The following is an 18753-nucleotide window of genomic DNA, read 5'->3' as shown; positions in this document are numbered from 1 at the left end:
TAACTCATACAAATAATACTAAAGGAAAGTAATCAAAGTTAAGTTTTCAGTTTAACATTATGACAAGTCTGGTTTGAAGGATATATAACTGTGGTCTAACAGTTGAGCAGTCTTTGAAAAGGGGCTTTGCTAAGGTCATTCTGTTACCCTGAAAAGGAGGCCACTTCTTACACCATTTTAATAATATTTTTTCCAATATTGAACCCCAGTTATGCTGAAAGACAAGCATGTTTGTACATGTGTTTTTTTTAGTTCACCACATATCACTTCAGGATAACTTTTTTTCAATTCACATGTACATGTATGAAAACAAATGTCAAATTTTATGGTTTCTGATAAATAAAAACACTAATATACACTCTTTGTATACATGTCTCAATTATTTTTAATTTATTCTTCAACATGTATGATTTAAATTGCCATGCACATTTGCAATTAATTGTAAAATTACTTGATTCACTCAGCCCCCTCAGCTGGTCAAAAAACAGAATGATTTGAACAATTTTTAAAAATACATGTATACACTACCTTAAGGAGCTTTCATACATTTTAATTTTTCTGACCCAGTGGTTCTTGAGATGACATTTTCGGTCATATGACCCCACCCTGTTTTTGTCTTCTCTTGATTATCTCCCCTTTCATGGTGGTTTGTCCCTTCATTTTAAAAATTTATACTCCCCTTCATCAGAGGATGCTTTGCACTAACTTGAATTTAAATTGGGTCTTGACAAGAAGTTGAAATGGTGGACGGACAACTCAAGTTTTCAGCTCTGGTGAGTTAAAAAACTGTTTCATCTATTTTCTCATAAAGTATTTTTATTTTGAAATTATTCAAGTGTGACCTGACCTGTCGCATACATTTCTTCATTTATACAAAGTTTCAGCATGGTAACCTAGTGATTCTAGTATATAACCATGGCCCTACACTTTGTGGTTAGTGTGGCTTATTTCTGTCCCAAACATAAAAGATAAAGTATGCCAACATATAAAAAAAAAATCTCAACATGCAAGACAATTATGTCAAAATTCAAGTTACAATTCTGTTTGAGAATATATGATTTCCATATGGGTAAATCTACTAATCAATACCAATATCATAGATGCATAATATTGCCATGCAACTTATGTGACATGTCAACACGATATCTATGATAATGACATCATAGATGCAAGATGCAACATGATAATGTCCTGTTGACATAAGTCACATGTCAAAATTATAATCATGTTGCAACTTGCATCTATGATGTCAGATACTTGTTTTAGCAAGATTAATAGTAGAATTTCCCTTATTAAAAATCAAAGTCTCAATAAAATTTTGTAACTTGCATGTCAACATAATTATCTTGCAAGTTGACATACATTTCTTGTATGTACCGGGCACACATAATTTATCTTGCATGTAGGGCAGAAATATGTCACCATAAAAATACATGAGCAGGCAGTGCTTTTAATCAGACCCTCATATACATTGTACTGCATTTTTTGATCATGCATTTTAGTAACAATGTTTAAACCAAATTCAGCATATCTTTAATGCAAAATTGAAACTGAAGTTGGCTTTATAACAGCAAAGGTGAAAAAATATGATGGACCAATCCCAGACCATTAACTGATTACTAACTCTAAATTTGAGTAATTTGAAATTAAATTTTCATCATGTATTTGTGTGCCATACTAACATGCAAGTTTGAAAGTAATGTTTATCAAACCCAAGATGTTAAAATGAACATTTTGACTCTAGTTGGTTCTCAGTTTGTGGTTGTGGGCACAGAATTTGATCCCAGTCTTATTAAGGGTCTTCACCCCTAGAGACACCAATCCAGGCTCTTTCCTGACAAATCTTTCACTTCAAGTGCATGGCCCAGCAACAAATTTGATAAAGAGAGAGAAATGTGGTAGAACACACAAATCCCCAGGATTTGAACCAGGGTCCCCTGAATCTTAAGTCAGGTGCTCTACTTTCTAAGCTGTCTTGCATCTGGCAATGGAACATGCCTGATTGCCACACTTATTACAAAGACACTACTAAATTTCACCTCCTCTTGCATTATTGATGTTTAAATATATGAGTAAAAAAAAATGACCACTTAAGAAATTTGTTTTATTGATTTTTGTCATTCATAACAAAATAATATTCAACAACTTTTATAAAGTTTTGGTGAGTTCATCTGCACTGAGACCCACTCTTCCTTACATACATGATAAAAATGACTGAACACATAAGGTCGGTATCTATGAACAACATTCTGATGAACAACCTTAACAGCAAGATATTGCAGCTCAAGAATCATTTTTTAATCCAGGCCACTGCAATCAATAGAGATTGCATGCCTACTGATCAAATTTTGCTATCTCTGAAATTGAAATTTTTAATAGTTTCAGAAAGCGAGCTTCTTTATAAGGAGATAAACGTAAGAATCGACTTCGAAGCCGTGGAGGTTATTGGCGTCACCTTGCAGTCTCATCAGCAGGCCTCCATATGACACGTACGCTGCCCTGTCAATCAAAACAAAGGGGAGATCAATCAATGCATTCATTTCAAAGTAAAGATAAGTTATCAAAAATCTCATTGCAAAATATTTGATAAATGAATATCAAATTGAAATTCAATATTACTTTAATAGAAAGTTTATTCAAAATTTAAGACAGATGACAAGTAAAGGGGAATATGGTCATGCAAATTATGTGAGTAATGGAAAGAAGCGAGGTAAACATGTTACATGGTAATGATGCTAAAATGAACAGCATGCATCAGAACATCTATTTATCCAGGTGTAAAGCCATGCAGCAAACTGACTAGAAAGCATACCATCAGACAAAATAGGATACAACATAGATGACACCCTTGACATAGCAACCACTGCAGAATGAATAACATACATGCAAGTATGTCTCAAATGTCCTATGTACCCCATCTAGGTTTTCATTGCATCTCAAATGATCTTGTTTTTGCAACTGTTCAGTAACTTGCTGGGTTTAGTTTAATGTGCTGTGTATTATGTTTGATGATATTATGAATGTATGAATGAAGTAGAGAGATGTGTAGTAGAGGTCAGAGTTTAAAGGTTAAATTTTTACTTTTAAACACATCCATCAAATCATCCATACATCCATCTGCTAGACGGCCATTTATGAAATGATAATTTATGAAAAGCTCTTTTGCTATACAAGAAATGAAAAATCCCAAAGAGCAAATACCACCTAAACCAAATAGGGCCGAAACGAAGTGTGGTTTCAAGGAAGTGTGAATAGTGGTTGTGGATACTACGTTGTCATAACAACCAGCTAACCACACTGCCACAAAAACACACCATTGAAGTTTGTCCAAAATTTGCGGACCTTAGCAATGAATATGCAGATTTTGAGAGAGTTTGCTAGGGACGAGTAGCATGGATGGATGGATGGATCAATGGTATCGCAGTGTGGAGCAGAATGAGTGACTATGATTGTGAGTTCAGTTTTATGTGTACTTGTTGTTTATTTCTCTAATTTTTATCAGTCTTTTTTTCATTTTTTATTTTTTTTAATTTTTGGGGGGGAATAAGAACATGGATTTAACTCAGCTCCTGTTAATTATCACATTTTTAAAATTTTTTTTTAACTCAGATTCATACCCAATACTAATCTAATTAACAAATTCTAGCTAAATAAAATATAATTCTTATAGCAAGCAACATGCAATAATGAATACTTTTAATATCTGTTAGTCAAGTACATTGTACAGGTTAAAAATTAAAAATATACAAATATCAGTTACAAAGTATAGCTAGAATTAACATTCTCTAGGTTGTAAATTTAAAGTCAATCAGGTTTATCAGATGAAGACTTGTTAGTGTCTGCATGCAAACTGTTCTGGCAAAGGTTACAGGTGAAGGTCAGAGGTGAAGGTTAGGATGAGAGCGCATCGGCCAGTCACATACCAGATTATGCATTTACACTATACTACTACTGATGCACAATGCACACATCTGGTACTGACCAGTGAAACACTTAACTGTTTCCCCCAATATTTTCCCTTTGGTTTCTTCTTATCATAAAAATCATTAACATCATTAATGCTTTATTTTACATGAAAAAAATGTGTGCATCATTTCATATTTGGGAATTTGTGCAATATAAATTTTGTCATGTACAATTTTCATTTCATCCAAGTGGCCTGCCCTTTCTCTTCCCTTCCAAGTAAATGACTTATCTTTTCATAGGGAAGTTTGTCTGGCTATTTTATGTGTACATATGCACAGATCATAATCAGCTGACTAATATTTACTAATAAGTACATGATACTAAACACAAAACAGTCAGACAAACTGTCAGGGGTTCTGGGGAGTAAGTACTTCAAGCTGTTACATTGTTATAAGATAGTGCAGTGATGTACTTTACAAGATGTCCAAGTTCATCACTCATACATCCACTAGCAGAATTAATACAAATCAAAAAAGAAATATGTACAAGAAAAAGTAGCAAGCAAAGTCTACAACTTTTTAATGGTTTAATTAAGAAAAATGTAAAATCAGTATAAAAAGCAGGGATTTTATTAAGTGTTAATAAAATTAAAACAGAAATCAGAAAAGAAAGGCCACTGAGAGAAACACCCAGCCATGATGTTTTTTTTTTTTTGGTTGTTGTTTGTTTTTCTTAATTTGGTTAATTTTATTTTTATCTTATTTTTCATGTGAAATATACAAAGAATTTTACTTTTAATCATCATAGCTGGGTTTTAAAATATACATTTCATGCAAAGTAAGTAAATACATGTATTAATGGATTAAACATGCAACACAGATAATACAATTATCATGCAATGCATAACATTTAGATCTCTCTCTATCTCTCTCAATCTCTCTCTCTTAAACATAAAAAATAATGCAGAATCAATTAGAACTACTACTAACTCACAAGCTGTTGAGCTGAGCTAAATCCTCTGTGTGTCACATTTTTTTCCCTACAATTTCCTGTGTTTTTATTAACTACAGGAAAAGTTCTACCACAGTACATGACTGTAATTAAAACATATAATGTACTCCCCCTAAATTAAGATACGTCAATTTCACATGACTAAATGATAAAACTACCTTCACTACTTTTTCCATGAACTTATCTATATATTTATCAAAACAGTATCAATAGACTTTAATCCTGATGAAAGATTGCATCATAATCTAATATAAATTATTTATCAAATTTTTACTGATTTGTACATTGCATTATTTATAAATCTGCAAATTTCATTCAAGTAAACAATACATACTTTTATTAAATAACAATTTATATTTTCTCTCTTTTTGCAGATTATATTAAGACATTTTTTATAAAATTAATTTAAAGTTTTCATTGTCTGTTGTAAATTAATTTTTTCTAAAATAAATTCATTATTTACCTGCTCTTACCTACATGAATGGTTAACAACCGGTAAAATGGTCTTCTGATACCTAAACCAAGGCTATTGGGCAGTATACCAGGAGACCATGTGATGTAACATCATATGACAGAAAAGACTATTTCTTGCAAGTACTCTTATTTTCTTATAAAAATAATTCCATGAGCTTTCTTTAAATAAAGATTCAACATACAAGGTCATTTCTATTGGAAGATTTTACATGTTCAGCATGTCCAGAGGTTGTGGGGATGTTTCAGGGGAACTCTCAATCTTTCTTATGTGAGTTTCTGCTTTAATTAAAAATGCAGAAAATTATATGCTCTTCTGAATTCAATAAATTTTTATAAGCAAATAATTATATTACCAGAAATTGGCCAATATTTTAAACAAAAGCAGCATTATTGTCTGTTAAATGTACCCTATCCTATTTAAAAACTTAATTTGTTCAATGAGGTATATCAGTTTTCTGATCTAAGTCACAGAACAATTGTTTAAAGATCATCCCAGCTAGTTACAATTGTGTAAGGTCTGTGAGAGAGGGTAAAACCATGTCCCCTGTGAGTTCTGTCTTATGACACAGCAGTCAGCTTTTGTGAGGAAGTCCTAGCCTACATTGGAGTCTCTTTAAAAGTTCATTTATGATATCTTGTCTGGTTATTTTTGTAATCTTTTGTAACTTTTATCACAGTTATCTAGATTCTTCTTACAGTGTAGATTCTTGTTAAAGATAAAAATTTGTTATAACATAAAAATTAAAGTTAAAGAACTATATGTGGTATATTGCATATATTTGCCCCCACAAAAGTCAAATTTTGAAAACTTCCTGAAATGTGCTGAATTCAATATACTGTATGAGAAATATAAATTTAACAGATAATATTATAAGATAAAAATTTGTTATAACATAAAAATTAAAGTTAAATTTTACATATTTCATTGATATTATCATTCCACACATTATATCAAAATATTGATCCTGAACACACAACTCAAAATATCGACTGTATATTTTTCAAAATTCACTGTTTGTGACATCATTACGAACATAATTTAATTAAATATATCTAAAAGTTTGATTTTGGGGGCAAATATTGGTTATTACCGAATAAAGTTCTTTTACCAGGGGTAGAACAAAACTCTATCAAATACTTAATAAATTAATCTAAAAGACTTGTGAAAGTAAAAAAAAAAAACAGCATTTTTTTTCTTTTTCTGAAAATTGATAAACAGATGATTTCTAGGATACAGAAGATTTTTAAATAATAAGAAATGATTTATTCTTTACTTTATTAGCTGATTCAAAAACAAATTGAAATAAGCTCTTTAAAAATTATAAATTTGATTCAAAAACTTGCATGAACAAGAATTTACCGCCTGAAAATCCACAGCTAAATAATGTTACATTACTACCGTGTTTTTTACAATCATGTTCAAGGAATTTAAATATAAACTTACCTTTAAATCAATTCTACATAACTTTTTCCACTGTGAACAAATGAAAGAATGTTTCCGTTTGACTTCATTTTCTTAACAAATATTTTGTGAACATGGGTACTTCATTGTAGGAGACCTAGCTAATATTTATTTACAGACTAGAATCCTAATTTAAATTATGCTGATCGGAAGACACCCTACTTACAAACTCCCATTCCCAGATCAGGGGGATCCCTCATTATTGTGAAACAATTATTTATCAGTCAACTGCACAAAATTATGCAGTAATTAATTAGTTTAATCCATCCAGCTACAATTATACCTGTCGCAAACCTCACCTGTGTGTCGACTGCGCATATTATCACAATCACAGGAAGAAATTGACAAGAAGCCAAAAATTTGAACCTTCTACAACAATATACTTGTACGTTATCATGTGCCACTGCTTGTATGAAAATAGGGCTGATTCATATGCTGACGTTGTAGGTATATACAATCTAGGCTTTCCTGTTTTTGAAAAGAGAAGTGCACTGTAAATATATCGCTGACGAAACTTTTTCATCGGATTAAAATTCCATCATTAGCATATATGATGTTTGTATCACTTTTATGGGCTAATAAAATTTCTAAGAGACAGAGAGTTATTATTTTTTTTCTTCTCGCTTCTTTACATTGCCATTCAGAGAGATCTGTTGACAAATACTTGTAGATTCTTAGTTTCATGCATAACTTACATTTCATTCATGCATAAAAGTAAGAATATTGTAGATGCAAATATGAAAACAAGGTAAAGTTTGAAACAAAAGCCTTTTGTAATTAAATGTTCCTAAATGTGAAACAGACAATAGATACAAGCATAACATCTGAACAGACTCGTAATGTGAGTTTTCCCCCTAACTTGAAATCTGGCAATGCATTAATAGGGACTTAGGAGACGCTGCCAAACTGAGGCATGCCTGATCCTGCTCTGTGGGGATACCCCCGCTAGAGATGAGTGGGTAGACTAATACTAACATTCAGTCTGGGTGGGTAATATATCATCAACCCACTTTCTGCCATTGTGATATACGCATGAAAAAATACAAATTCCAGGAAGTAGGTTTTATCTGGACTTTAAATCAAATATTAAATGATAGGTATGTGAAAGGGTCATCTCTGATAACTTTTTCATATATGAAACTGTCTGTAAATTTATATGTCTGGAAATTATGAGAATTAAAACTACTGTGAGCACTGAGCTCACCAAATGATATCCCCTGCTCACAAATTTAGAATCGTGAAAGTCTCATCAAATTTCATCACTGGTAGAGGAAGAGTTGTGGATAATAAGTGGGTACCCCGATTTTATAATAGAACCAGAAGTCTCTGTCGAGACTGTAGCTCTACTGGTTTGTACTTGTCAAAAACCATTGCACTGTTTTATGTATCTCTGTGTAGTCTACTTGTGTGCCAACTTATTTTGAAATCAAACTAAAACTGTAGAAGGAGTAGCGTTTTAAAGGAATTTCACAGGAAATTCTATTTTTAGTAACCATGGCAACACCGTTCATCGAAATCAAAAACAAATGCACTATTCTATGCATCTTAGTGTAGTCTACTTGTGTGCCAGGTTATATTGAAATCAGACCAAAACTGTAGAAGGAGTAGCGTTTTAAAGGAATTTCACAGAAAATTCTATTTTTAGTAACCATGGCAACACCGTTCATCGAAATCAAAAACCGATGCACTATTCTATGTATCCTAGTGTAGTCTACTTGTGTGCCAAGTTATATTGAAATCAGACCAAAACTGTAAAAGAGTAGCTTTTTAAAGGAATTTACAGAAAATTCTACTTTTAGTAACCATGGCAACACCGTTCATCGAAATCAAAAACCGATGCACTATTCTATGTATCTTAGTGTAGTCTACTTGTGTGCCAAGTTATATTGAAATCAGACCAAAACTGTAGAAGGAGTAGCGTTTTAAAGGAATTTCACAGAAAATTCTATTTTTAGTAACCATGGCAACACCGTTCATCGAAATCAAAAACCAATGCACTATTCTATGTATCTTAGTGTAGTCTGCTTGTGTGCCAAGCTATATTGAAATCAGACTAAAATTGTAGAAGGAGTAGCGTTTTAAAGGAATTTCACAGAAAATTCTATTTTTAGTAACCATGGCAACACCGTTCATCGAAATCAAAAACCGATGCACTATTCTATGTATCTTAGTGTAGTCTACTTGTGTGCCAAGTTATATTGAAATCAGACCAAAACTGTAGAAGGAGTAGCATTTTAAAGGAATTTCACAGAAAATTCTATTTTTAGTAACCATGGCAACACCGTTCATTGAAATTAAAAACCGATGCACTATTCTATGTATCCTAGTGTAGTCTACTTGTGTGCCAAGTAATATTGAAATCAGACCAAAACTGTGGAAGGAGTAGTGTTTTAAAGGAATTTCACAGAGAATTCTATTTTTAGTAACCATGGCAACACCGATCACCGAAATCAAAAACCGATGCACTATTCTATGTATCTTAGTGTAGTCTACTTGTGTGCCAAGTAATATTGAAATCAGACTAAAATTGTAGGAGGAGTAGCATTTTGAAAAATTGTTTACAGACAGACGGACAGACAGACGGACAGACAGACAGACAGACAGACAGACGGACGGACGACGGACGCATTACTATCGCATAAGCTCTTCTGGTCTCTGACCAGTAGAGCTAAAAAATGACAGTGTCCATAGAATGATATGGGAAACTCCTATTATCTGCCCAATCAGAATGTAAAACAAGAGGTACATAAATGACTAAATGAAAGAAAACCTTTTTGTGAAAATATTGTTAAATTTTATTCATTGGCAAAAGAGGAGTTACAGATTAGGAATGACTACCCTCCAGTGTTATCCATAGAAGGACATACAGACAGACACCCCCCATCACTGTATAACCACTATTTTTTTTATATTTACGGTTTTTACTCTGACTACTTTGTAGGGGATCTATAGATTTGACCTCTGGCTACTACCCTGTTTTCTTCCTAACTAAGAACAATTGTAAGGAAGTCCTGTGGATCTCTTTCCTTATATCGAGTAAACCTCAGTACTTATATCACTGACACTTCAATATCCTATCTATAAAAATACTACTCTGTGTGTTAAAGTTATAAAAGTATGAAGAGATATATGATGTAATAATCAAATGTAAATTGTGTTTACAGAAGTACTCTATCTACTCTCAAAATCCTGTATACCATTCATAACTTCCTTTACTTAAACAGCCCGTAAAAATATTTTTAAGACAACATAAATCTGAATGATTAATTTCTCATAAAATCCAAGAATTTTCTATGAGTTAATGCTTGTTTGGAATGTAATTAATGCATGATTTATGCAAAAAATATACATGTGTACTTTAAGTATCTAACCCCCCACAAGAGATGCAGACATCCAAGCTTGCTGAATGGGCAAAATTTGTTGTCACATATAAATTTAATTACAAACGTTTCCAAGTGTCCCTACCAACTGTACCGTACATGTTTCCCTCCATTATTTCCCTCCCAAACTTGTACTTCTCGGTTTGGTCATGTTAGTCATTATGTCAAGTCAAGACTAGTCACGGTTCAACTGACACGTCATTAGAGAAGGCCGGTGGAGGGCCACTGTTCTAATTTTATTCCATTGAAATTCTGTTAATTTTATGTACTATCAGTTTAGAACAATGAGGACATTTGTGCAGAAAGAATGGCTTTACATTGTCGTCCACTGACTTCTAAACAATAACCCAGTCTAGCTCAATTCACCTCCTCTTTGTTTGATTTGTTGCTAATGGATATCTTTTAGATTAAGATTTTTAAAATTTAAATGTACAATATACATTTATTATCAAACTGAAAAATCTTGTCATTGAACAATTTAATGATCAGAAAATAGCAAGATCAATAGTTCTTATATTGAAATGACACCCCATGAATTTGAACAGTCGTACAGACGTAGCTAAATAGCATTCAGCACTCGGAAAAAACTTCAATCAATGAGCAATTTAAATTCTTATCCTATGAACTAACCCTCTAAACTTCTCTCAAACCAGGTGACAATTCAAAGATCCTAAATTTTACTTTAATACACATGTTACAACTTGATATTTAAATAAGCTAAATTAGGTAGGGGTTATTAATCTATCAAGTGATCGATCTTTGAAGAAAATCAAAATTATCTATTCCCAAACATGCAAACTAAGAACTGTTTTCTGAATAAAACCTCCAAAACCTATGAATTGGTGACTTCTCTCACATAAGAAAAGATACCACCAGCTGTGTTCACACTGTTAATTATGTGAACACCCAATGGTACCTTCACCCACATGAGTAAACCCTCTCTAGTCCAATGCTAGGTACTAAATAGACAAAATATCACTTTCTTTTTGCTAACATGAATTGACTTTCATTTAATCAATGTACAATGTCTCTCTCTCTCTAAAAGCACAGGTTCCAACAAGTAGACCAAATCATAACTTTAAATTATTAAACAGAGTACCTACATTTATGTACAAATTGTCTACATGCCAAAAAACCTGATGCTGTATGTACATATGAATGGCAACACAATGCCCTCTACATAGATCATTCACCTTTGCTTTATTTAAAGAATTGTAGTCCGACTTAAATGAGCCATTTAATGATGTTTTATAATAATCAGTCCTATCTCTGATGTTGCAAAAACCTGAACCTGTATAACCTGTATACATGTGAGCAGACACATGTAAAGTACAACACTCATGTGTCTTCACTGCACTGACTTCACTTTAGCAAGTGTGTGCACAAAATATCTGGGAATCTTCCACCTCCTCCTCAGCAGCAGCAATAGCATCACAGAGAACAAGATACCACCAGCTGTGTTCATAGTGTACTCCTCTACAAACACACAATGGTACCTTACCCTCCACAAGCTGTTCTACACAGTCACTGGATAATCCGTAGGTCATCGTCCCCTGGACTTCATAACTAATCCTCAGTAAAAAAAGGTTATTGACTGCAAGACATTGAAAACCCTTCTAAATTACTACCGAGAACGAAATGAGGCATGCTGTTCACATAATACAAGAAATTCTGCATAAAAACATCACCTGATACTTATATGCATGGGGAAACCAGTGGTATAAATAGCCATAGTTGTATACCTGGAAACAAAATGCCAAACTAACCTACTTCAATGTGAAATGTGACCCTATTTACTGCCATCATTGCGCTATATGTATTATGTAACAAAGGATTCAGATTCATAACAGACAAATAGGTAGGTTTAAGATGGTGACTAAGTACCAGAAAAAAAAATAACCACAGAACACAACAGGCAAAGCGTCTCACCAAGCAGTCTCGAATGACGAGAACCATTTTACTTTGTAACTCAGCGTCTTCCTTACACACTGCCAAACTTATCTGAATCACTGATCCACATCAATAAAGCAACATCAAAAATAAGCTCCACTGTAGAGATACAGTTTTAAGTTACATCAGCACAATTTTGATCCAAAAATAGCCAACATTCCTCCTTCACAATTCCTTGAATGGTAAAAGGTCGAGCAGAGCAGAAGTCCCCATCCTACAAATGTCAACCACCTGGCATTTTATCAACAAACTCTCAAATGCATTCCCTGCTCCATTCAGTTTACAATGTCGCTAAATTATTGTATTTTTAGTGTACAGTGTTTTCCCTCTCTATAAATAGGATTTTCCTAAATCTTTTTAATGTATTCAGGAATTTGACACCTGATTTTATGAAGTGTTTTCTACTTTCTTTGTGTATGTAAGTAGAGAGGCACACCTGCTATGTATATTGTACATATGTATGGTGCGTTTTCTCTCGGACATAAAACATTTATCATCACTTCCCTAACATTCCTTCCAAGGTTCAGTCTAACCCTTGTAATACTCCCCACTTATTAGCTTACCTTTCAATTTTGAACCGTCACAAGATAATGACTGTGAATACTTAGTGTGTTAGACAGCAAGGTCAGGTAAATGTGCCGGCCTTATCTACCTGTTAAACAGTTCTTTGTATATGTATTGTCTACATACGAGTGGGCATTTTCCCTAAATTCATTAACAGCCTATGATTAACCATAGCATTATACAAACCTGAGGAGAATAACCGAGGATGAGCTACCTATCCAAGCTTAGTGGCTTTGGTATGCCACTTTTCTGAGTTTGGTTTGTGTGTGCCTAAGTATATATTTCCCACAAAGTATTCATTCAAGTCCTGACTTGGCAGCCCAATCCAATCAATTGTTTAACAGGCTTTACAAATCGATTTTTTTCTCTCTATTGAAACAGGTCCTTTTACAACCCATGCATGCATATTTATAGATTCTTTTTAAATATGTATATACTTCTAAACCACCCGTTAAATCTTAATAATGTAACAATTTGTAATTCCCACATTTAAAGCTACTTCTGATTTCATCACTACAATAACAAGACCTTTAATACAGTTATGGTAGACTTTCTTTCACAGAGTCATTCTTTCATTACACTTATCTGACCTTTAACCTTATTGGGTCAATATTAAAATATCACAACCGGGCAAGTGTAGTCTTGCAGTACAAAATGGAGCAGGAAATTTGCCTGCACACTGCTGCAAGTTGTTTCTTGGAACAAGACACCTTAGGAACTTATTCTTTCTGTTTGTTCACAGCGTGGAAAAGTTCTCATTTATTTATCTCTATCATCTGGATTTATGATCCATTCCAAGTGCATCAAAGCTATACTTTTTATGAGTCTAAATCAATGCAACTAGTTAGTAAAACACATCCTATTTAACAATTAGCTTTCAGAGACCATTACCAAGTATCACATGCATTCAATCACCCACACTCATGCATCCCATTAAATATATTATCTGTGAACATGCTATTTAATGTTTATATGTAAAAAGCACACCAAGAATAAACATGGGATGTTCTACCAAAGAAAGAAAAACTAATAGTAACACGCCAAATACTGTGCAACCCATAGCAAACTGTTTGCAGGTGCCCTGTATTTAACATGTCCTTCTACAGAATGAAGGGATAACAGAGGGACACACACAACACTCAGTGCCATTACTTACAGTCGACTGGAGTCTGGGCCCGTATCATCTCCCTCGATGCGGTACACCTTTCCGTGCATGACGTACTCAAAACTGTCGGCCCTGGAGGGCCCTGTGTCAGTGGGGTTGTATTCACCATCATCCGGAGTCCCATCTTCCCTCAGGGTTTTGGCCAGAACCATTCGGAATTTGTCCCCTGGAAAAAATTTGTAATATTTTTCTTCATTACGCAAGTTAAATGAAGAATACTTTAAAAAGCAGAAATCTGAATAGGTTATTGGATATTGGATAAGTATTTAGAACGTGGGCATAACACAAAAGTGGTACAGTACAAGTTTAAACACATCTATTTTCATGGAAATTATCACTTATTATAAAATTCAAAATAGTTCGATACTGATATTTTTCACAGAAATTTGTTTCATATATTTTCTCTTTTGAGACTGATAATTTCAATTAAGATATAAGTTAAGTTCCTACACCTGGTCTAATTATACAGGTCTCTTACATACTGATCTCTTTAACAATACTAAAATCACATGAATCAAAGTTTTCCCCTATGAATTATTTAGACCACTGTGTTAGGGTGTGTACTGTCAATAAGGTCAGTTTTCTGATAAAATATATAGTACAGTTAAGATAGGTGTTCCCTGTCCATTTTGCACCTGTATGACAACGCTACAGGCATGTTTCGACTTATCACTCGGGCTGCTCTACCTGTGCGAATTATTATAAATCATAGGTAAATACTGGTGTTTAAACTCTCTACTGCAGACAAGTGAAATCTGGAAGTCAATCTCCACTGCACAGTTCGGTATTCATTACAGATAAATTTTCCAAAAGGCTGTTTTTACAGGACTAAACACGCCTATACAGTTATTTAATTTTATCAATATCTATCAAATTCTGAAGAAATCCTTTAAACTGTAATCAATTTTTATGATGTAATATATAAAGAAAAATGCATTTTGCATTTGTGTGAATGTTTTTTTCACTTTTCTGCATTAAGCATGTCCTGTTGAATGAAGTAGTATTAAGAATGAATGATAACTCTACAGCAAGACATCTGGGACTGTATGCCATGGGGGCATGTCCCTTTTTTCATTTACCTCAATGAAAGATGAGACTTGAAAGCAATAAATATACCAACTCTTTAACAGATATACGTCTTACCAGCATAGGTTGTGCCATCCTGATCAATAATTAATTCCGTTAAAATCTTCATCAAGTATGTGCATAGCAGGAAACAACACAAGGATCTTTTTCTATGCTTAAGTTAACATTTCACATGAGATTTACTTCCCTTATCAAACAATGTTTGGCAATACATGATGCATATCCTACTTTATATTAAGATACTACTATCAAATTTTCTCTAGTGTGAAGAGGAATGAAACAAGAATGAAATGCCTCCCAATGACATCACTCCTGATGGAGGGGGCAGTGACTTACCCAAGTCTACTGGGTACATCTGTGTGTTGACATCTAAGATCAAATCCATTTTGAAGGATTCAGACTCACAAAAAAGTCTTGATACTACAAAGAAAGAAACAAAGGGGATCTCATCAATTGAAATTAAACTCATATTATGTTTCAGCAAAAATGACCTTTGTGCTCAGAAATAAATATTTAAGTCTTTGTGTAGTCATTGTCACTTAGTTTATGCTCACATTTAAAATGTCAATATACTGTTTCTTTTGTACAAACTTCTGTCTTTAAATATACATGTACAAAAAGCAAATGCATTTACCTGGCAGTATGCCAGTAAAATTATATTCTAAGGAGCATTTATTACATGCACATTAGTTAAGTTTGGTCCTAAATACTGTGCCATTGTGAACTCCTGCCAAATCAAACACTCCCTGGTGATCTATTATACCTGACTCTTAAACTCAGAAAATTTTGAAACCAGACTATAATGCAAATGATATAGTCTTTACAGAACAAGATTTGATTTGTTCAAAATATTTTGCCAAGCGATAGAGATTTTTTAAAAAATTTCAAATTAAGAATATGAGCAGAAAACTTATCATATCTGGTAATCATGACCCCCTGCAATACATTTAACATCTGTGCCAATATCAGTGTAAAAAGCAATGAATAGTTTCACTTGAAAATACCATTCATATCATACAAAGCATAACCAATGTATCAATTTGCAATTCAGTTTAAGTATTTTATTTTAGTGAATACAGTGCTAGATTTCTGAAATATAAATATTTATCAGCATCAGTACCCAAATACAAACTCGATAATAAACTCAATATTAAATGGAGCTCCATATCAATAAATTTTCAAACATTTCTTTTGTATCAAGTGTGGGTCTTTCTATTTTTCATTTTTCAAAAACTATAATATCAAACTGATAACATAAGTTAATTAGTCTGTAGTTCTTTATCTCAGAGCAACTTGTGTGTATGATGTTTGTGTAATCTTGTCCTAGGCAACAGAGTACAAGAACTGACATGTGTATCTTTCAAAATTAATTTGCAAACAGATACCATCCTGTTTCTTCTATTCCTTATACATATGCTAAAGTATATGAAATGACATTATTTACAAAAAAATTATAACTTATGCACAATAAAAAAAACAATCAACTTGCAACTCATAAAGGGGTGGATGTGTACATGCTGCAGCCTGTTCTTCATAGTTTGCATACCAGTAATTTCAGTAACTGTTTTACAGTTTCTAATTATTTAATATGCAATCAGAACTCCCTCGGCATTATCCCTCTATACAAATACATGAGCAAACCACATGAATTAATGGCTTTTGCACTTATCTCTACTTATCTTTTAAAACGATAAAAGTATAAATTGACATGCCCTTACATGATATATCAGGTCAAACTCCATCGAGAGTCCTGTCCACAATTCAGACCTATCAGCCAGTGAATCCAGTGTGCATTTCTATCCTGATTTATATCACAATTACTACCTTCAAATATAATACTTTGCTCTTCCATCCTCTGCAGTTCTGCCATAAATTCTTGTACTGATGTGTTTCATTCTCAATGAAGACGAGCCAGGTCTACAGGGGGTTTTATTATCCTTTTAACATACACAGCCAATCATACGTTTGTAAATCTGACATGTCAAAACATGTTTTGATTTTACCGGGTATGTGTTAAATAAAAATCGTAAAGCTAACATACCTTACCAATAATTAATTACTGTGCATCTCTAAAATGCGCATGACAGTGGAATATGAATAGTAAAATAGACAAGAGACCTAACTTTCCAGATAATATCGCATTACTCGTGCGGTCATGCTGGGTCATGCAAGGAGGTCGCCATATTTGACGGCACCGGTGTATGTAAACTTTAAGTTAACAGGATAAAAACATAAACCGAGAGGGAAAAACATACAAAAACATTATTTTTTTCACACTCACCTCGATCAAACTTCTTGCCCTCGGGATCAATATCCTTCACATCAAAAATATCTTCGAACAACACCCCCGCCATATTACCAAATTTGGCCTATATAATGTTTCACGTTTATCGACGTTGTTTTTCGGTTTAACCTTATGTCAGATAATCGTTTATAGTACTACAGTTCTGTTTAAGCTTTTTCGTCATAAATATTATAAAATTTGCTTGTAATTGGCATAAACGTCACTAATTTAGAAAATTTATTGCATGTTAATTAGGATACAGGAAGTTAGGTCATTTCTACACTATTCTTCTCTTCGTTACTGGAGAGTTCATATACAGGGCGGTAATTTTGTATTTGCCTTGACTTGCTAGTACAAGACCGGGAAATGTATTTCAATGTCATATTATTTAACGTTAAATTCTACCATGGATTATTGATACTCGCAATATTTATTTTTTTTTTAATATACAAGAATGTGATTATACCATATATATTTATAATTTATGACTGCATATTTCAAAACATGAATGATTTATGAAAAAAAATTATGTACATTACATCGAATTCAGAATGTAGTTTCTTTCGCAATTTTTAACTTTTCATAATTTGTTTCTTTCTGTGAAAATTAAAGCTTTAATAAATAATATTACATGGATACTGCACTATCACGGACCTATATTCCAGTCTGTACATGTGTAATCAACTACTTTAATGTCAGTATTAAATCGATGAATCAGTCAGTAGATCAGAATATTGATCAATGAGCTACATTACAAAAATCCCTAGTACTACATATTCATTGCAAGCCTATGTTTATTAAATGTTCATGGTATGATGGGTCTTGATAATTTTTTTTTTATTTATCTCTAGTTTTAATTTTACCTAAATTATTGACAACATTAATTTTTAAAACTGAAGACCATTTTATTGCAATTTGCCCCCCCCCCCCTCCCAAAATGTATAGCGAATACATACTACTGAGTATCAAAAAAGGCAAGGGTACTACATGCTTGTGCCCGCAATAGTTAAGTATTATGACCTTTCTTTTTCATAATTTATTTATTTATCTAATTATTTATTCCTATTTGTTATTTTTTTTTACTAATAATTTATAAATTAATTTATTTCTATTTATATATTTTTTAAATATATTTTTTCTTGCTTGCGAGGGATTTTTTTTATAGCCCCCCCCCCCCTAAAATTGCTTATAACGGACCTTAGAAATTTGACCTTATCATATCTTTAAATAAGTCATTGACCAACATAATATAAAACTCATGCATTCACTGGGTGTATGGACAAAGCCAATTTAAAATCCGTCAATATATTTATTACATTGTTCTTTTGACGTAACCTATATATCGTTCTTTGTTTCAGGTCTTCGGGAGCAATGGTCGAGCACGATGAGGCCTGTTGATCTTAATTATACATATAAAAAGAAATAAAAGATTAACAGTGCATTCAAGTAGGAAATGGGAGGTCAACATTAC

The 18753-nt window shown here is 33.0% G+C and overlaps 1 protein-coding gene across 1 annotated transcript; it reads right to left on the bottom strand.

Annotated features, from left to right (window-relative positions):
- Positions 1-2087: 2087 nt before the first annotated feature.
- Positions 2088-17565, bottom strand: LOC134251599 (DNA-directed RNA polymerases I, II, and III subunit RPABC3-like). The gene is made up of 4 exons (XM_062734006.1): positions 17280-17565; positions 15335-15418; positions 13904-14078; positions 2088-2499 (listed from the first exon to the last, which is right to left on the bottom strand). Exons 1-4 carry the CDS (start codon positions 17350-17352, stop codon positions 2382-2384), a joined length of 450 nt encoding a protein of 149 aa, XP_062589990.1. The 5' UTR covers positions 17353-17565; the 3' UTR covers positions 2088-2381.
- Positions 17566-18753: the final 1188 nt, after the last annotated feature.

This window comes from Saccostrea cucullata, unplaced genomic scaffold, assembly GCF_032062105.1.
Source record: "Saccostrea cucullata isolate Sc308-1 unplaced genomic scaffold, CSIRO_AGI_Scuc_v1 ctg37, whole genome shotgun sequence".
NCBI lineage: Eukaryota > Metazoa > Mollusca > Bivalvia > Ostreida > Ostreidae > Saccostrea > Saccostrea cuccullata.
This window is presented reverse-complemented; position numbering and strand designations above follow the sequence as displayed.